This window comes from Nelumbo nucifera, chromosome 3 (assembly GCF_055504915.1).
Source record: "Nelumbo nucifera cultivar China Antique chromosome 3, China Antique-T2T, whole genome shotgun sequence".
In the NCBI taxonomy this organism is placed as follows: Eukaryota; Viridiplantae; Streptophyta; class Magnoliopsida; order Proteales; family Nelumbonaceae; genus Nelumbo; species Nelumbo nucifera.
Genome location: NC_142651.1, coordinates 23,809,956 through 23,828,899, shown reverse-complemented (window position 1 = coordinate 23,828,899; position 18,944 = coordinate 23,809,956). Strand labels below are relative to the sequence as shown.

General features: G+C 35.4%; 1 protein-coding gene across 3 annotated transcripts; it reads left to right on the top strand.

The window, feature by feature from the left end:
* Nucleotides 1-13,712: 13,712 nt before the first annotated feature.
* Nucleotides 13,713-17,196, top strand: LOC104602373 (uncharacterized). 3 transcript variants are annotated; one of them, XR_016083580.1, is made up of 5 exons: nucleotides 13,713-14,758; nucleotides 14,922-14,999; nucleotides 15,216-15,337; nucleotides 16,551-16,619; nucleotides 16,755-17,196. XR_016083580.1 is itself a non-coding variant. In XM_088899899.1 (3 exons), the coding sequence occupies exons 1-3, from the start codon at nucleotides 13,997-13,999 to the stop codon at nucleotides 15,219-15,221; spliced, it is 846 nt and encodes a 281-aa protein (XP_088756025.1). In that variant the 5' UTR covers nucleotides 13,714-13,996; the 3' UTR covers nucleotides 15,222-17,152. The 3 variants fall into 3 exon arrangements, 1 of the variants encoding a protein (XP_088756025.1); XR_016083581.1 differs by lacking the exon at nucleotides 16,551-16,619; XM_088899899.1 differs by having other exon boundaries at nucleotides 13,714-14,758; nucleotides 15,216-17,152.
* The last annotated feature ends 1,748 nt before the right edge of the window (nucleotides 17,197-18,944 follow it).

Genomic DNA, 18,944 nt, shown 5'->3' with positions numbered 1-18,944 from the left:
CCCTTCCCTGTTATAGATTTTGGATGGATATCTTATTTTTAATTCCATAAATGACCCTGCATGTAGTTCCTAATCTGTTGGTGCAGTGCAACAACTCGGGCCGGATCTTAACGCAATGAGAAAGAATCTAGAAATCAAACCCGGATAAGACTGATGGAGGATGAAATTTGTGACTTGTGAGGCGAAGCAGGTCCAGAGTCGGAGCTAAACCGGGTTGTTCAATTTAATTGGGTTTTTAAGTACGTGGATCGGGTCTATATGTGCTTTGACGAATCGAGCGCATGGTCAGATGGATTTGGCCGTGTCATCCTTTTTAAGTGGTCATAAATAAAGGTGGGAGATATAGAGGAGGATATTCGTGGCTTATCTAGAAATCCTTTTGCCCCCCTTTCATTATCGTTGGTTCCTTGCCTCCTTGGCCATGTAGGGGCCTGGATCTTCTTCTGACAATGTTTGGGTGGGCCTCATGCGGCCCACATTTTCTAGTTTTGGATGATGGTTTTGGGGCCCGCACTAAATAGGTCTTTTATCAGTTTATGGACATTAAGGTGGGCATTTTGGAAGTTGTGGATGAGATCTTATTTTAGTTTCCATGCAATTTTTGTCATAAAGCATGAGGGTATAAATAGACCACCCGATTTCAAGAATTAAGGGTACGTTTGGTTTGCAGGAATTGGGGTTTGGAATGTTCACTTTCATTCCAACCATTTGGTTGGGTAGAATAAAAAATCCATTCTCATTCTTGGTGAAATGGTATTCTCATATCTGAGGGAATAGTCATTACCTTCCCCTCCTTCCGAAATGAGAATTCATTTTAACTGATTTTGATTCCAATTCCTATATGAAACCAAACTTACCCTAATGCATTAATGAAAAATAATAATTGTACTCTTTTAAATATATTAACTTAGTGATTGTAGTTAAATATAAAAATTTGGACAACTTACATTAGTAGTAATCTTAAATTTGTTTTCAAAAAAAAAGTACTAATCTTAAATGATTTTATGCATTTTTTAGGCTAAATAATTGGGTGTAGCCCATTCCCTTGCCCCATTGCCCATAATCCATGCAACCTTGGTGACACCCATAATCCCTGGAACCTTGGCGATAATGGGATTTGATCCCAAGCTTCTACTTCAACTAGCTAAATGCTTAACCAATTCACCCAATGAGTACCATCATATGCTATGATATGATATCTTAAGATACTTTTATTTAATTTTTATGACCTACATGAAAATCAAAGCATATATCAATGGTATATGATGCTATATAGCATTACTATATTATTATAGATATAGTATCAGAAGAACAATTTGACTTTATGCAAGGGAAATCAATCATGGAAGCTATTTTTATGATGGAAAATAAATGGGTTCAAAGTAGGTATATGAACCTAATTAAGGATATGTATGAGAAGGAAACAACCAATTTTAGAACACCATTAAGAGGGACTTCAGATTTTATAGTTACTATGGGTCTTCATCAAAGTTTAGCACTTAGCTTTTTATCTAGTTGCACTGATCATAGATGAATTGACCAAACATATTCTAGAGGAAATTCATGGTGCATGCTATTTGTGGATGTCATTGTTTTAATTGATGGAATTAATGAATGATTAAATGCAAAATTAAGCTTATGGACAAATGTCTTACAAATAACAGGTCCTAAAATAAGACTAAAACAAAGTATATGACATGTAATTTAGTAATAATATGAGTATAGACGAAAATACACTTAGGATTGGAGATTGGGAGATAATTCAATTTATCCATTTTCTGATACCTTGATTCAAATAAGATGTTGAGGAGGATGTCACCTAAAGAATTAGAGCATGATGGATAAAATGAAGGTATGCATTTGGACTTTTAAGTGATAAGCAAATACTACTTAGATTAAAAGGAAAATTCTATAAAAACAACTGCAAGGCCAACTATGTTGCATGGAGATGCTAAGATTGATGAATTAAAAAAAAATGGAAATGAATGAAATCAATCCATAGGAACCTAGAAGTAACTCCAATAGGTGATAAAATGAGAGAGAGTAAACTAAGATGGTTTGGTCACATGCATAGAATACCACCAACTCTGCCATTTTGAATAAGTGATTTGTTACACATTGAAGGAGCTAGAAAAGCTTGGGAAAGACAAAAAATGACACATGTATAAGTAGTAATAAATGATTTAAGCACTAATAATTTAATAGTTGGCATGACTTTAAATATAACAGATTGATGAAACACGATTCATGTAGCCAACCCCATATTGTTGGGATAAGGTATTGATGAATCATGATGGTGATGGTGATGATGACGGCGACGACAATGATAATAATGATATAAATGCACTCAATAGGGCTACAATTGGGTCAGATTCAGATTGCGTTCATCAACATCTGAGTTTAATTGGATTTGAAATCTTGGATTAGATATGAAACCTGTTGTACTTGGATTGGATTCAGATTTAATTCGACTCCACTTCATATTCTTGAAATAAAAAGGAATAAAAATATAAAAAAAAACTAATTGCTTTTTAACTTAAATTTATATTTATATATAGTATAACATATAAAAGTGTATATTTTTATATTTATAATTGTATATAAATGGACTTGGATTTTGATTGGATCACATAAGATTAAATTTACATCCGAACTGATTATTAATCATATGCAAATTGTAAAATCTGATTCAATTCAATTATGTAGATTAATCATTTGAATCCAAGATAATTGGATTGGATGTTGAATTGAGTTCAGACTTTAGAACCCATTGATAGCCGTAATGCTCAAATTGCAATCTTACTAATTGATTAATGCAATTTTTTCTCTTCTTTGGATCATTGATCCTCGTGGAATCCATTAATTCAAACCTTCCTATTGCAATGTTTAGATGGTCTTCTATTACTCCGATAGTGCATAGCATGGTGGAGATTGTGGAGAAATCCTCTACGGTGGGTGGGAAGCCTACTGCATTGTTCTTAGAATAAGAGATTTAAAAGTCCTTTCCAGCCGCTACATTTTGTTCAAATAAAGAAGTGCGATCATGCTCCCCATCAAAGACTTCTTAACCAAAACTTTTCAACTATAAAGGAGTATTGTTATTACTTCTTTGAATCCATGTAATATCATCATCATCATCATCATCCATGCCTTATCCCAATTATATGGAGTTAGCTACATGAATCTTGTTTTGTGTGATTATTATTTTAGATTGTGTTGAATGCAATAGTATGTACGCCTTGTTAAATATGAAAGTACACTTGTGAAATGTGAACAAATAAAAATTAAGCTAATTTTAACTTGATTAGTTGGGATTTAGAGTTAACGTGCAACCAATATTAGTGAATGAACCTGGTTGAACTCTTTCTCTAATTAATTGTAAACTTGTATGATGAAATTGTCATCCATTTGTTTAATAGCTTAAGTGGTAGCAAAAGGCCTTAAAAATTGACACTACTACAATGAAGTTAATATGTACTGTGTTTATAAGAGCTTGTGTTGAGGTGGATTTATTAAAAGAGAATCCAAAAAGACTTAGGATTGGAATGGCAGAGATAAATTTTGGCAAAGAACCATTCTTGAAAAGCTACTGAGTTATTGTTATTACTACAACAAGATAGTGCATGAGGAGGATGAATGCGGCATTAAAAAAAGAAAGAGAGATTCTTTTCATTATACATTATGATATTTTTCTCATTAAGTTTTATATTTAAGGTTTCTTTTTTCTTATATATAAGCACACACTATTAATTAGATTTATATCAAGCACTTACAATAAAAGAAAATCCATGTTTAAAAAATATGATAACTAAGAATTATTTTTATATACAAAAACATAAAAAAATGTAAAAAAATGGATAGAAATTTTGCTATTATGTATGACAAAAATTAGGGGGGGGGGGTGAGCACATAGGCTCGGCTGGACTGCTTTTAGCATGTATGATTCACCTATGATAAGGGGCATAGCCTAGGCTTACCCGTATCCTACGTTAGAAATGATCACCCTTATTGCATATACCTAAAATATATGCCATTAACACTTACCATACAATGCATTTATAGAATTTGTATACTGCCACACATCACTCCCTTACATCACTTTTTGATATCACATGTGAAAGGATGGCTCATGATACTAATAATATTATGTGTGGCATAATATATGATATATGGATTCAATTATAATGTAAAAAAAAACATGATAGTGAAAAAATTCATAACCAATTAATTGACATCATAAAAGTGGTAACTAATAAGTGGGTTTATTGGTCAAATCCTTTTTTGATATCATATATTTTCTAGCATCATCTATCTATCTATCTATCTATATAATATGTGACATAGTAGAATTATTTGTACACACAAAAATACAAAAAAAAGTTATAGAAAAAAATTAAACACATCTATAATTCTATATTTACACCACTATTAAAAATATGAATAAGATTGTGGAACTTTCTTTTGACTAAAATACTCATTTTTGAATTTAGTCCCTATTTAATTATGATGTTTAAATTGTAAATTGAACTATTACTTTTCACCCCATTCAATTCCCTCTATTTAAATCTTACATTTTTTTTTGATAAATGAACAGGAAAAAAAAAAAAGATACACTAAAAAGATTAAGTACCTATTTGGCAAGTCTTTTTCAAAAGATCTATTGCAAGATCTGATGGTTAAAAGGCCAGATGAGCTTTTGCAAGTAGATCTTAGAAGACCAAAGACTGTTTGGTTGGAACATTTTTAATAGATCTTCGAAAAGACCATAAAAGCTGGAAGATCGTTTGGTAACTCCATGAAAATATGTGTTATGTATATATGAATGTCTCATGTGTGAGCTAACAAATCATTCATTTAACACATGTGGGACCCACATACAGGTCAACATGCATTTCATAGTTGTGGGCCCCTCGTGCACTTACCATAAATGGGCCCAACATTAAGTCTGCATATGCATATCCATCACTATGGGGTCCACAAATATTTTTCAAAGTGGGCCCCACATACATTTCGACATATATATAATACGTAATGTGGACCCCATAAACATTTCAGCATATAAATAGTACATAATGTGGGCCCCACATACATTTCAACATATGCATAATGCATTAATGTGGGCCCCACATGTAATTCCAGCTATGTATACCCTTCATTATGGAGTTCATAAATATTTTTTTAATGTGGGCCCCACATACATTTCAACATATGCACAAGGCATTAATGTGGGCCCCACATGTAAGTCCACCTATTCATGTCATTCATTTTGAAGCCTATAAATATTTTTCAAGGTGGGTCCCATGTACATCTGACATATGCATAATGCATTAATGTGGGCCCCATATGCAATTTATATCCTTCATTATGAAGTCCATAAATTTCTTTTCAATGCGGGCCCCACATGCACTTCAACATATTCATAATACATAATGTGGGCCCCATATGTATATACCATTGGTGGGACCCACTTACACATTCAAATCTTTTGTACATGTCAATAGCATAATAACCTTAATTTTAATAATACAACTTTAGTATTATATAACTACAAAGCATATCCAAAATGAAAAAGCCATACACCAGTTCATGATAGGGGCATACTAACCACACTTCTAGTGGTATCTATCCTACTTCCAAACTAACAAAATGATAATCAAAATTAGCAAAAAAAATGATCAAACACATTATAGCACAACAACAAGTACAAGTCCCAATTGCAACAACTTGCTTTTTCTTATAATCTGCATGTTCATGAGCAATATTATGTTGTTTAATGATGTGGACTTCTGATTCTTCCGGGGTGTAGTTATCTGCCCACATGAAGTCATATTCATATGGATGAAAGAAAAAATGTCAATAATTTTCAATCCATGTCAAAAACAAATGTCGATCAATATGGTTTTTTGGGTATTGGACTTATACCTCATCGGTTCGACATTTATAAAACTATATTCGGTAATTTTTCTTGGTTTTTGCCATCCACAATTTCATATGTCCACGCCCACATGGACACATCGGTCTCTCCTTCGATTTGTTGCCATGACTAAATAACAAAACAATTGAATATCATATCACAATAAAATTGTTTGTAACCTAACAAATGATTTGTGAAATTTCCAACAAGCACATGATCACTAGTCGAGAACATAACAATGTCATAATTAAAAACACATAAGCATTAATTGTCCAATAATTCATTGAAATCCCCAACTAATTTGATTGCCTCTTATGTATACTTCTTGGGCGGGTGTGATTGACACATAAGTTGTAATAATCAGCCATTTGAACATAATTTCATCACGAACTTGTTCCATCCGTCTAGATGCCTGGGATCATACATCAATAGTTGTTGGTGTTGTACCATGAAACATTCCTCCCTCTCCTTCAACGGAAACACCATCTTGAAGGAAACCATTTCAAAACACATCTTGGATTTCTCGATAATCGAATGAAATTATTTAATACACAAGAAGCAAATACAATTCTAATTTGCTTATGAAGTGGGTATGGAAGCATCAAGTTTAGTATTGAGAATCTTGCCTTAAAAACACCAAAGCAACATTCTATGACATTCATCAATGAAGAATGAATATAATTAAAGTACTCTTCGGCATTCTTGGGTCGACCGCCTCTTCCTTGAAAGTCTCTTAAATGGTATCTTTCTGATCAATATGGAGACAGAAATCCAGGCATATTTGTATAACCTGAGTCAACTACATAATATTTTCCTATATGATAGCACAAATATATTAGTGTATTGAATAAAAAACTCCAGTGAGTTATTTGATAGTTTTGCTAACCTTATGGTGGTAGCAGGAACATATTGTTGGGGTTTTGAACTGTCTCCAAGAAAACTCTTGAATCATGTGCAGCACCCTCCCATCCTGCCTCAACAAAAGTGAAGAGCATGTCAAACGAACATGCACACATCACATTCTGGGTGGTCATTGATTTTCTTCCCCTAAATGGAACTTGATCACCAGATGGAACACAAGCATGAACATGGGTTCCATCTATTGCACCTACACAATTCTACAGATGACGGTAATGGATTTTTTAATAAAGAATAAATAATTAAAAAAATTTATCTCACATATAGTATGAGATACCTCGAACCATGGATAATATTTTGGATTGTTGAGTATCTCAGGCGGTACAGTAGTTAGATCACCGGGTCGTACAATTTCCTTGCCAAATTCAAAAATTGCCTTCAATGCAGAATTAAAGTGTCGTGAAATGGTTTACCCAGAGTGTTGAAAGTGGTCTGCAGTATCTCTATTTGGTTTGTCGTGTCTTATGATTTTTAAAAGAATTCCAACCTGTTCATCAGCTGATACATATCTACTATCTTTCACTAACCCTTGTTGTCTCAATGCACCTATTAGGCTAACAAATGCTTCTGCGGTCATTCTAAACATTTCCAAACACCTATTACCTTCATTGCATATGACATTTTTCAATCACTCTGACCTGGTCAAAATGTCATTGTGGTAAGGTGTCTTTGAGAGATACATTTCTTCCTTCTCAAGTTCCTTCGCAATGAGGACATTTGTCATCATTTGCTGCTCTTCATCATCTACAATAGTAGCCAAAATTGCTTACAACACTACCCACTTGGTCGGACTATCAACCATTGTAAATCTGATACAACATTTACATATAAACATAAGGTTTTATGTTTGATTAATTGCAAACCTGCACGTCATAAATTAAGGACCAAATGTGATACCCTATCCATCAAACCATCCAAACAATAATTAATAAGCAATCCACAAAACTATATAATACCATATGAATTGTATCTACTGAAACCATTGTTCAATCCTACACATATAAAGTAGTTTAAGAAGTCATAACAATTCTAAACAATTGTTCACCTAAAACATTAAAAAAAAAGGTTTGTGGATGAGAACATAACATTCAAGAGTTTAACGATTAAGGACACTGAACACCCAATTCTTCCTAAGATTAACAAACATGTTCATGAACCACTCTCTTGCATCCGGCTTCTCAAACACTTCATAAAGTTTTAGGTAGTCATTATGATCCAGCCCTTCAATATAATTCAACTCTACTAAAACATTGTTCATAGAGACATGATTCTTCGATTTCTTATTCATTCCATTAATTTCTTCCACCAACTTCTCAAATCTCTTATCTACTGATACATTTTCTTCAGAAATTGCATCAGAAAATTCAAATGGCCTCTTCCTACGAGCATTTTGTTTGGTGGTTGTAGTAGAAATTTGATCACCATCAATATTGGCCGAATCAGCAATGCCAGGTGATGGTTGTTGAATTTCTTCAAGGTGTGGATCATTGGAGAATGCCCGTCCTCTCGAGGTGGAGATTCTATTCCACGTGCTAGAGATGTAGAGAACCTTCCTGTAGGTGTGGTACCCCCAAATATAATTTCAAGGTTGTTATACTCTGGACAACCCATACTACGAAACCTTTTTGCCTTAGGGTTAGCCTAAAAAGATAAGGGGACACCAATCAATATATACATTTACATACATATAAAGTCCCAAATAAAGATGACCTCTAAATAAATTCAAAGTTTAGAAAATACCAATAAATAATTCTCCCATGTCTCTGGGGAGGCTACAACCATCTGCTTCTCCTCGTCCCAGCCAAATCACGTTTGTCCAAACCTCAATTTCTTAAACTCCTTATACCTACTTTTTAGATCTCGTATTTTGTTATTGAAGGATTTAGCATTGAACTTCAACCCAACTTGTGCAAAAAAACTTTGTCGAACATCCTTCCAACCATTTGGTTTCAGACACCCAGAAACCATTCCCCCACTCTGTACTTGAAGTACTAGTAAATCTATGAAAATATTTTCTTGCGCAAGAGTCCATTTTGCATTAATAATGGGTGCATCGTCAAATGTTATGGTATTGACTACACTATTTGCCATCTATATAATAATCAGATCATTATTTACTATCGAAGTGCTAGAATCATCTTAAATTTTGTGTTGAATAAGCAAATAACACAAGTATGGAATTACTTGCAGTGATAGGTGTTACTTGTGGTAGATGAACCCAAAAAATATGCAAATGGCTGTAATATAAAGCTGTACAAAAAATGAAAACAAAGTTTGTTAGTTTCAGCAAACTTGCTGGTACAACCCCCAAGCAACCAAGTTCACCACCTTAGAAAAATACATTAAAAAAATAGAAGCTATATGTAAACAGGTCTTTTTACATCAAATCTACAACATGAAGTTTATGATGAAACAAAACAATTTAATAGTGGAGAAGTATATGATATATGTAAACAGGTGGAGAAGCATATGATACATGTAAGCAGGTCCTTCACAACTCTATGTGGATTGCATTGTTGATCAAAACTATTCATTGGAACACTCCCTTAATTAGCTTCAGGTTTTATTTTTTTTTCTACAATGCAAATAAATAAAATAAAGCAAAAACTGAAAAAATAAATAAATAATAATTTACACTGAAATCATCATTGGTGTCTACTATGTCAAGCCTCATTAAAAACTATTCTTAATGAAATTTATTGATAATACATAATATCCAAATTAATTCTGATGGATAATATTTCATTCAAATTCATATACTATTGCTAACATGAATTCAAATCTACATATATTTGATCTGGATCCAACCCATTTATAGCCTTGAATAACAATGAAAGCTCTAGAGAGATGTGCAACTCGGTCTAGTTTGAGTTTGAGGTCAATTTGATTAAGTAGCATGCTTTTTAGGCCATAATTGAATTAGATTGGATGAGTGTGTACTTCTAGAGGGTCAGTGTATGCATGCTTTTTACAAATACTTATGTCTCACATGTTCAAATACCAATCTTTATAGCTTGGAACCAACTAGCAATATAAATGATTCTGATGGAGCAAAATCTGTTTCACCCAATCTTTATAGATTGGAACCAAGTAGCCAAAATTTGTTTCACCCAATCTTTATAGATTGGAACCAACCAAATCAATAAATAGAAATGATTCTGATGCACCCAGATCAATAAACTAAGCTTCCATATTGTGCCTTTGCATAAAAAATTATTGATTGCTTTACTCAGACGTTAGAGTTCAAGTATGGATTCCGAAGCATCATAGCCCAAAGAAATTAAAGAAAAAAGAAGAAAAATCAGTATACATCTGGCAAAACTTGTTGGGGATACAGTAAGTGAGCAAGGAATCCATATTGCGGATAGCATATAAGCACATTAGGAAACAGTTAGGTGATAACTATTATTCACTCCATTACATAGGTCAAAGATATTTCATAATCCCCATTGAATGTGACATGATGCATGAAATCTAGGGCTTATGAACAATGACAACTCTCCACCCAAAATGAATTATTGGCTAGGCAAGGCAGTCCAACTTCCAATCACAACCGGTAGTTAGTCAGCAAGATTAAATCACATTAATTCAATTATAGTGGAACTATGTTTCTTTTTGTTGCTTTGGACTAATGTGTGGTAGGTCATAGATATATAGATGCATTGGATATTTTTTTTTATCTATTTATAATCTAAATTCAAAATGATTGTACTCTGAGACAAATGTACAGAGAATCAAAGGCAAAAACTCAATATGATCCTACACAGCTAAAGCTTTGCATAGTAGCATTGTAATCTATAAGTGTTAAAAAACTGATAACGAGTGTAAACTCCAAAACAGAGAGGTGAGAGGTGGGTCTTGTCACCGACTCTAATCACACAAATCACAAACATCGATCTCAGACCACCCTAATATTATTTATAGGAGGATGTCATGGCCTACACATGGATATATAATGTCTAGAGCAGATATTTAGGATGAGGATGGTGTGACGTCCATGGGAGCTACATTAAGGGGGTTGGGACGTTCCACTGAGAGTTAATGGTAAGACAGGACAGAGAAGAAGAGGCCGAGCTAGCAATTAACTCTCAATAAAGAGTAAAAGGTTTAGAAGGAAGGTGTCCCATTGTGTCTCATTCGCTTAGATCAAGTCGTACTAAGGAGGACACGTCATAGAACAACGGTCAGAAGTGGCAAAACAATATCGACTTTCTTCACTGGAAAAGCTTATACTTTTCAAAGAGAGTGCTAATAAGGAAGGGACTTACACAGGTAGACACTAGACAACAATGAGAATGATCAAAATTTGTTAAAAATCAGGGAGCCGCAGTGAAAACCAGAGAGAAACAGTTTTGGTGAAAATTAGGGAGGATAGTAGGGAAATGGTTTTGGTAGGACTCAAAGTCGTAGGTTGGCTTAAGGGGTTCCAGATGAAGAAGGGTTTATACTATAACAACAACATTAGGAGACGAAGAAGAAATTCCAAACAAAGAAGGGAAATGGGGTTGTACCTATCTTGTTAGCAAGTTTTCAAACCTCCGATTGTTGCAAGTTACCCTGATGGTATACCTACAAAAAGGAGAGAAAGATTAGACCACATGAAGAAGAAAAAGAGCAAAAAGACACTTAAAGAAGAAGAAGAGAATATTACGTAGGTCGACAATGGCGGAGCTGAGAGCTAGGGCTCGAAACATCTAAGAGTCTTTATCGAAGGATTGGTATTTTTTCACAAGCATGTGCGTTGTGGCACGCGTTCGAAGAAGACAGAAGATTGCGGAAGTGAAGCTTCCCGAAAAAGCCCAAATTCGGGCTTTTGGCGTCTTTTTACAAATAGATCTATCATTTATCAAATGGGAAGAGCGTGAAAATCGAGCTTTTGGGCTTCTAAACAGCCGAAAGCTTGCACGAACAGACTTGCCAAACGTGGCTTAAATCTTACAAAAAAAAGAATCTAGTCAAGCAAGTATGCCTAGATATGACATTTGAAACTTCACAACTCGATCCGATTATCACGTATTTGGATGAGGTGTTCATGTAATCAGATTTAGGTTTTCAATCCGCATCCGGTTAATAATAAAAACCAAAAAATAAATAAAAATAAAAACAAAAAATAAAAATACATAATATTTATTAAAAAATCGGATACATTATTACTATCTTTATCATCATCTAGAATTACCACATGCTCATTTACTAGTTTGTGTGTGTGCCATTTGGCAAGTTTTTTTTTTGAAAGATCTTTTGGAAGATTTGACAACCAAAAGATGTAATGAGTTTTTACATAAAGATTTTGGCAGCCCACATAACGCTTGGTTGGAGGTGCGTCTTTCCACATGAAGACAAGGCTTGAAAAAGCGAAAAAAGACAAAAAAACTCCATTTATATCTTTTCGAAACGAGTTCAAATTGAACTTCTTGCATCTTTTTGGCTACAATCTTTTGACGAAAAGATCTTCCCTCAACCAAATAGAGAAAGACTAAAAAATGTGAACTGTCGTGCTTCTAAAAAGCCAACAACCTTCGTGAAAAGACACGTCAAATAGGCCCTGAGTCAATGGCTCAACTATACTGCTAACAGTTTTAGTATAGCGAGTTAGAAATTGATCAAAACCGAGACTGTAACCGGATCAACACTAGCGGCCTACTTGGATGGAATCCCAATTTCCAAATGAAACACCTTGGAATAGGGCTGCAAGTCGGGCCGGGTTAGGTTAGGTTGAGGCCAACCTAGCCCAACCCTAACCTAACCCAACCCGACCAACCCAATCCTAACCCTAACCCTAACCCTAACTAAATTCCTTCAACCCTAACCCAACCCTAAGTCAATTTCGAGTTGGGCCCAACCCAACCTTCTTCCCATCCCTTAAAATCTCATAGAATTTCTCAATTTTAGATCTTAACTCAACTTTCACTACATATATTAATCCTATGTTTCATTATTATTTGTTTGTTCTTTTGGTACAAAATTTTGAAAAACAAGTGTTAGAAATGACCATAGTTTATTATGAGTTATGATTTACGATAGATCTTTTATGGGTGACAAACAATAGAGAGGAGATGAAGAATAAAATAAAAAAAAACATAAAATAATGTTATTAAGGTTTTAGTCTTTCTGATTAGGATTAAGTGAAGTAATTATCTTAAAAGAAATACATGATACTATGTCGTGGGGGCTATACAAATATTATGTATCTAAACAAATAAATTTATGGTATATATTACATATGACATATACTATAGAGTGGGGCTTAGATTTGATTGAATTATCTAAAAGGTCAACCATAACGCAACCCGAAGTAAAACTGGGTTCATGAATTTCAACCCTAACCCTAACCCTAACCCGAGGATCAACCCTACCCAATCCAACTTTTTCGAACCCAAGTGCAGCATTACCTTGAATGGTTGCACCGTACTCAGTACGGGGTGGTCATCAACGAAAAAAAAAAGTCTGTAGCGTGAGGCCAGTGCCATATGTTTTATGCATCCTATGGGTCCACCAAGAGACCAAAAGTTGCAATAACGCAGCAGTGGCTCCACATTTCAAATCAAATGGCCATTCGGCTATCTATTCGCCAACGGGTACTTCGCGCCATGTCCTTGAGTGAAGACAGAAGGCCTTGATTCTCGGACGGACGCATAATACCCTCATGAGTTTTATAATGCCCATTATGTTGGGTCGTTCCCAAGCAACGGTGGATCATGAATTCATGATTCCCTTTCATGCTTTCTCACCCTAGTACCCGTGCGTAATGCTTGGATCTTAAATGGGCCACTGCACAACGACTACCAAAGCCCAAGAATTCAAGAATTTAGGTTAGGTGTGTGTAACGCGCACTCCTGCGTCTTTTAGAATACAGTCTCATGAAGTATTCAAAGGATCAACTAAAACCAAAGCATGCCCGAACGTTAAAGCCGCTCTCTCTCTCTCTCTCTCATGTATATATTTCCCGGCGATTTTAGAAACAAAAAGAAATATTCATTCCTTTTCCTTCTTCTCGTCTCTGAAAACCCTCTCGAGTCGAACTGGAGGGATTTTCTCTTCATATCTCTCGCAAGTTTTTGGCGGAAGATCTCTGAAATCAATCGGTCGACAATAATTGGAGGAACGAAAGAGACAAGAGCTTCGGTCTCAGCTCCCCCCCGCGCGACTCGTCCCACCTAACCAATGGTGACTTCGAGAGTTTCAGAAGGAGAGAGGTCGCAGGAGTTCACGTTCATGGCTCGTGAAAACTCCAGGCCCTTGCACAATTTCTCGTTGCCTTACTTGAAATGGGGGAAACAAAGGCGTCTTAGATGTGTCAGAGTGATTCCAGATGGAGAAACCCCTTCTCTCGGTCGCAGATCCCCGGCTTCTGACGTCGAAGTGGAACGTTTTGTCGACGAAAAGAAGCAACGCGAATCACTGAAGCGCGGATACTCCAAAGGCTCCGGGAGCTTTATGAAATGGCAGTTGCCGCCGATTGGAGTTTCTGGAGGGATGTCTAAGATGGAGAGGGGTGGAGAAGACAGAATTGAAGCACTCAGGATAAACATCGATTTTCATCTCCTTGAGGTTGCACATAAGAAGGATTTGACGGCTAAGGATGATGCAGAAGAAGATGAACCATCGTCGTCGGCGGCGGCGGCTAGGCCGTGGAATCTTAGAACACGAAGAGATGCTTGTAAGGCTCCAAATGAAACTGGAGGTGTCTTGAAAAATGAAGAGAAGCAACAGAATTCTTCTCCCACGCGAGCTGAGAATTCAACGATGAAATCGCTTCGGTCGAGAGGTTTAGCTTCTACCCAGTGTGTGGAGAAGAAGGAGCGCGAAAAGTTCTCGATCTCCCTTTCTAGGGAAGAGATAGAGGAGGACTTTGTAGGAATAACTGGGACAAGACCGCATCGAAGGCCAAAGAAGAGGGCTAGGAACATTCAAAAGCTACTTGATGTAATAAATTTGCCTTCTTTTCTTCTTTCATGGATTTTGTCTTTGCTTCAAATGCTTCTATTTCTCTATTCTCATGTTTCATGTACGAAAAGAATATCAAATCTTTGTGCTTTTTATATTTCATATAAAATGAGTTCTAACGCCCAGTTGGTAAACTTTGCAGGCAACTTTGCCTGGTTTATGGTTGACGGAAATAACGCCTGATACGTACAAGGTTCCTGATTTTCCCGAACCCGGAAAGGTAAATAGTATGCATCTCTGTTCATTTTGCTCGTTTTTTCTTCTTTTTCTTTTAGGGTCTTCGGAGATTCGTTTATTTTATTTCTTTTCTTCCCCCTTCATTGAGAATTTCTTTTTTTTTTTTATCTCCCCACTTTCCCTTTATTTTTGATGAAGGTTTCACGTTATTCAATTCTTCTGCATGCTAAGCTAATACTGTTAATCTTGATTTCTGCAGATGTAGAGATTAACGCCAGGATAGTTTTGAGAAGTTACAAGGTTTCGGTTCGCTGACTCTGGTGCATTTTGACCTCATCCATCTGTACATTGGAATTTGACAAGAAGATGTTTAATTTCCTGGTGATCTGTTGTGCAAACCCACTTATTTTTAGATGCTAATTTCATTTATTGTCTTCATTTATTCCTTTTTTCTTCTAATTATGAGAATGCTTGGCATAAATGTGGCTCCTACAAGAGACAAGAAAAGAATATTCTTGGCTTTGAGCTTTATCCTCTGAATGCACTGTAATGTTCATGCATGTAATATGTCCATCCTATTATTTTTTCTTACTATAAGGAATAGAAAAGCAAGAGTAAATGAATTTGCCTTCAAACTTTCAGAGGCATCCTATTGTCATACAATTTTAGATTTTTCTCGGTTCTTTATGTTCTCCTGCATTTACATGAGAGTTGATTTGCTTATTTAGGAATCACTGTTCTCGCAGCTGTAGACCCAAGATTTGACCACAATGCAATTGGAGCATATAATTGTTCCTTTTAATTGACCGAGGTTTATTTTTTTTTTTAATTTTATTTTTGAAGAAAAGTTGAAATAATAAGGTAGAAATGGTCCCCGTTGCTGTTTGTGGGCTTTCTTTCATTAAACCTGGTGAGTCGGTGACCATATCTTCATAGAAAACAAATAGTTGATCCACGCCAAAATCCTACTCTCAGTTGGGGCAACTTGAGCCTCTCTGACTGTTGAACCCACACCTACTGTAGTTTGCAAGTGATCAGTTTGACAATTCTATCCAAAGCCGTGAGCTTCAGTGTGATTTAGACTTCTATGGAGGTTTGATGCATGACATTGTCATGGGTAATTGATAATTACTGATTTTCTTTACAGTCACCTGCTCTGCACCTCCTCTTCAATTTTTATTAATTAGACACAAATGCATACACATCATGACAAATCAATTGAAACAGAATGCAGGTTCCTATTCATAAGTGGATTTTAAGAATCTTTCATTCATTCTACTTGATGCTCAAGTCCTTAAACATGCTTGCATGAAAGATAACTTCTTCTTTCCATCTCTTGTTCATGGATTTGGTATCTAGAATCTGATTGAACTTTAATTTCCATCAATTTCATGGAGTACTTTTGCGCATTTTAGTCTTAGCATCTTGTTTTTCAAGTCTTTTCGACCTGAAAGAAGTAGTTCTAGCTTCTTCATTTTAGAAAAAAGACAAAAATGAAGAACATCTTCAGTAGCTTGGATTCTTGGAAGGTAAATTGGTTTTGGTTCGGGATAAAAGTCAAAAGTAACTTCTTTTTTGGTATTGCATATTACAGATTACAGGGGAAGTCAATAGTAACATGATCCCCGCTTATAACCTGAAAGCAATGAGATTCCTGAATTGGGTAAAGATATAATGTTTCTGTTAACTTTGAGTTCTGAGATTTGCCAATTTGAGGAATGTTATACTTGTCATTTAGTTTTACTTTTACATATAAAAGGTTCTATAATTAAATGATGTAATGACCTGCAAATTACAGATATGGTGCAGGACTACCAGATCAGCACAGCACCATTTCATGTCACATAGACCAAGAGCTGATCCTCCAATGATGAGGTCTTAGGAAAATTCCTACAGCAGCGAGCATGAATTGATAAGCACTCTGTGAAGGGTATTTGGTTAGTACTAAACCACCCTATTTTTCATATGGATACTTGAATACCCACTTGATACACTTGCTGCAGGGATTTTTTTTTTTTTTTTTCCTGTGGACCCTGCTGAAGAGGAGCCACTGCTACTCAATCCAGACCCTAGATTTTGATGATCCCCTTGGATGTGGCATATTTGAATGGGAATAACAATTGGATAACTATTCTAATAGTGCGCATTGGGTTGTTGAAAAGCCAATTGCATATTACAAACTCTTTAACCTCTCTATATTGCTCCTTCATAACTGATATCATCTATCCCTTTTGTACTGACTCCTGTGTTTTTGCTAATGCTCTTTAATTTTCACATGACTCTCTCATTCCAGTGGTCGGTTTCCCAGCCATCCTCCTGGGCTTTATGCCTAGTCGGCTCTACCCCGTTTCTTATGTGTCTGAATCCCTGGCGCAGACTATAAGCTCTCTCTCTAACCGAAAATTGGATATAAACGTCGGCAAAATGAAGGTTGTTCTGATGATAGCATGCGCCATCTAGCAGTGTGAGCACTGACCCAAATACAAATAGCCTTGCTTTTTCCAAGAACAAAGCTGCATTAAGGGTATGCTTGCTTGGCTTGACAAAAAACAAGAGAGAAGCAGAAAGTTGAGGGATAGTTGCTAACAAATTTTGTGAAATTCTAACAACTTTCCAAGTTTCTGTTTGTCTCTTATTTTCTAACAACCCAAATACAGATACTGCCTAAAGGGGTGATAAAATTGTAGAGAAGGTTGTGCACGAAAATGGTGGGTCCTCGGTCAGGTTAAGGTCTGCGGCATGAACTTGGAACTTAAATGTCGACCTTGAAATGCTTGTTGGTTTGTAGGCAAAGCGTGTTTGGATCGACGAGTAAAGGCGGCAACTTGTTTTTGACCCAAAATTTCAACTTGACCAGTGTCCAGATAGGAAAATAATACATAAGCGTATAACGAACGATTAACGAATTAGCGTTGTATGCACTATGCAAATCAGATGCGTACTCTGATAATTAAGTTGCAATTGTGAAATTAAAGAGTTTCTGAACTAATAATGCTGGGATAAGCAGTCTCCGGGTCAAGAGAATGGTTTGAGAGTTCTGTAATGTTCAAACGGAATGCTTCTGTTGTTCCAGGAGTATAACGACGACACTTATGATCATGAATCCTGCCAAATATTGTCTTGATCACCAGTTAAACCCTTAAACTATATGATTTTTTAAATCGGATCAGACCTTCCAAGTTCATGTTTGGTTTGGTTTTGTTTTCAAAACATTGAGTGACAATTACTGACATGACATTATTGCATAGGTGAAGTTGGTATCTATAGAGCAACCCTGAGTAACCTGTTTTCAGGCTCAGGAAAATCATGTCATCCCGGGGGGCCGGGGGTCCCGAATTTTTTAAAATTTAACTAAAAAATGAAAATTAAACCGAAATCGAATTATAAAAAAATTGAAATAATCAAAATCGAAAATTTTGGTTTGATTTTTGATTATTTCGGTTAAAGCCAAATTTTAATAATATATATACTATATTACATATATTATAACATACAATATATATTATGAACGCAAATTTTATTATATTATATATTAATATATAAATAATATAATATATTATATATTATATATTACATATTATATATCAAAGTTTGATTAATTTGATTTATCCAAGTAATCGAATTTCTAATTCTAAAAATTGAAACCGAAATCAAGTTACTTAAAGACCGAATTAACCAAACTGAATTAATCAAAACTCAAAAAAAACCAAAACCATATCCAGTCTCAATATAATATTTTGCAATTACATAAAGTTATAGCATTTCCTCCATCCATACTCTTAGGATGATTAATCCTTGTTTTTCTTGTTTCAGCTGATTCTTGGTGTAAGAATATATAGATATATAAAAAGCCATAGACCCAGTTCAATCAGTCTTGAACCAAAACCAAGCCAGTTCCATCCAAACTAGGTCACAAAATGACAAATCAAACCAGTTTTGAATTAGGCATAAGGATTAGAGGCTGACAGCTAGCCACTTGTGCTGATGT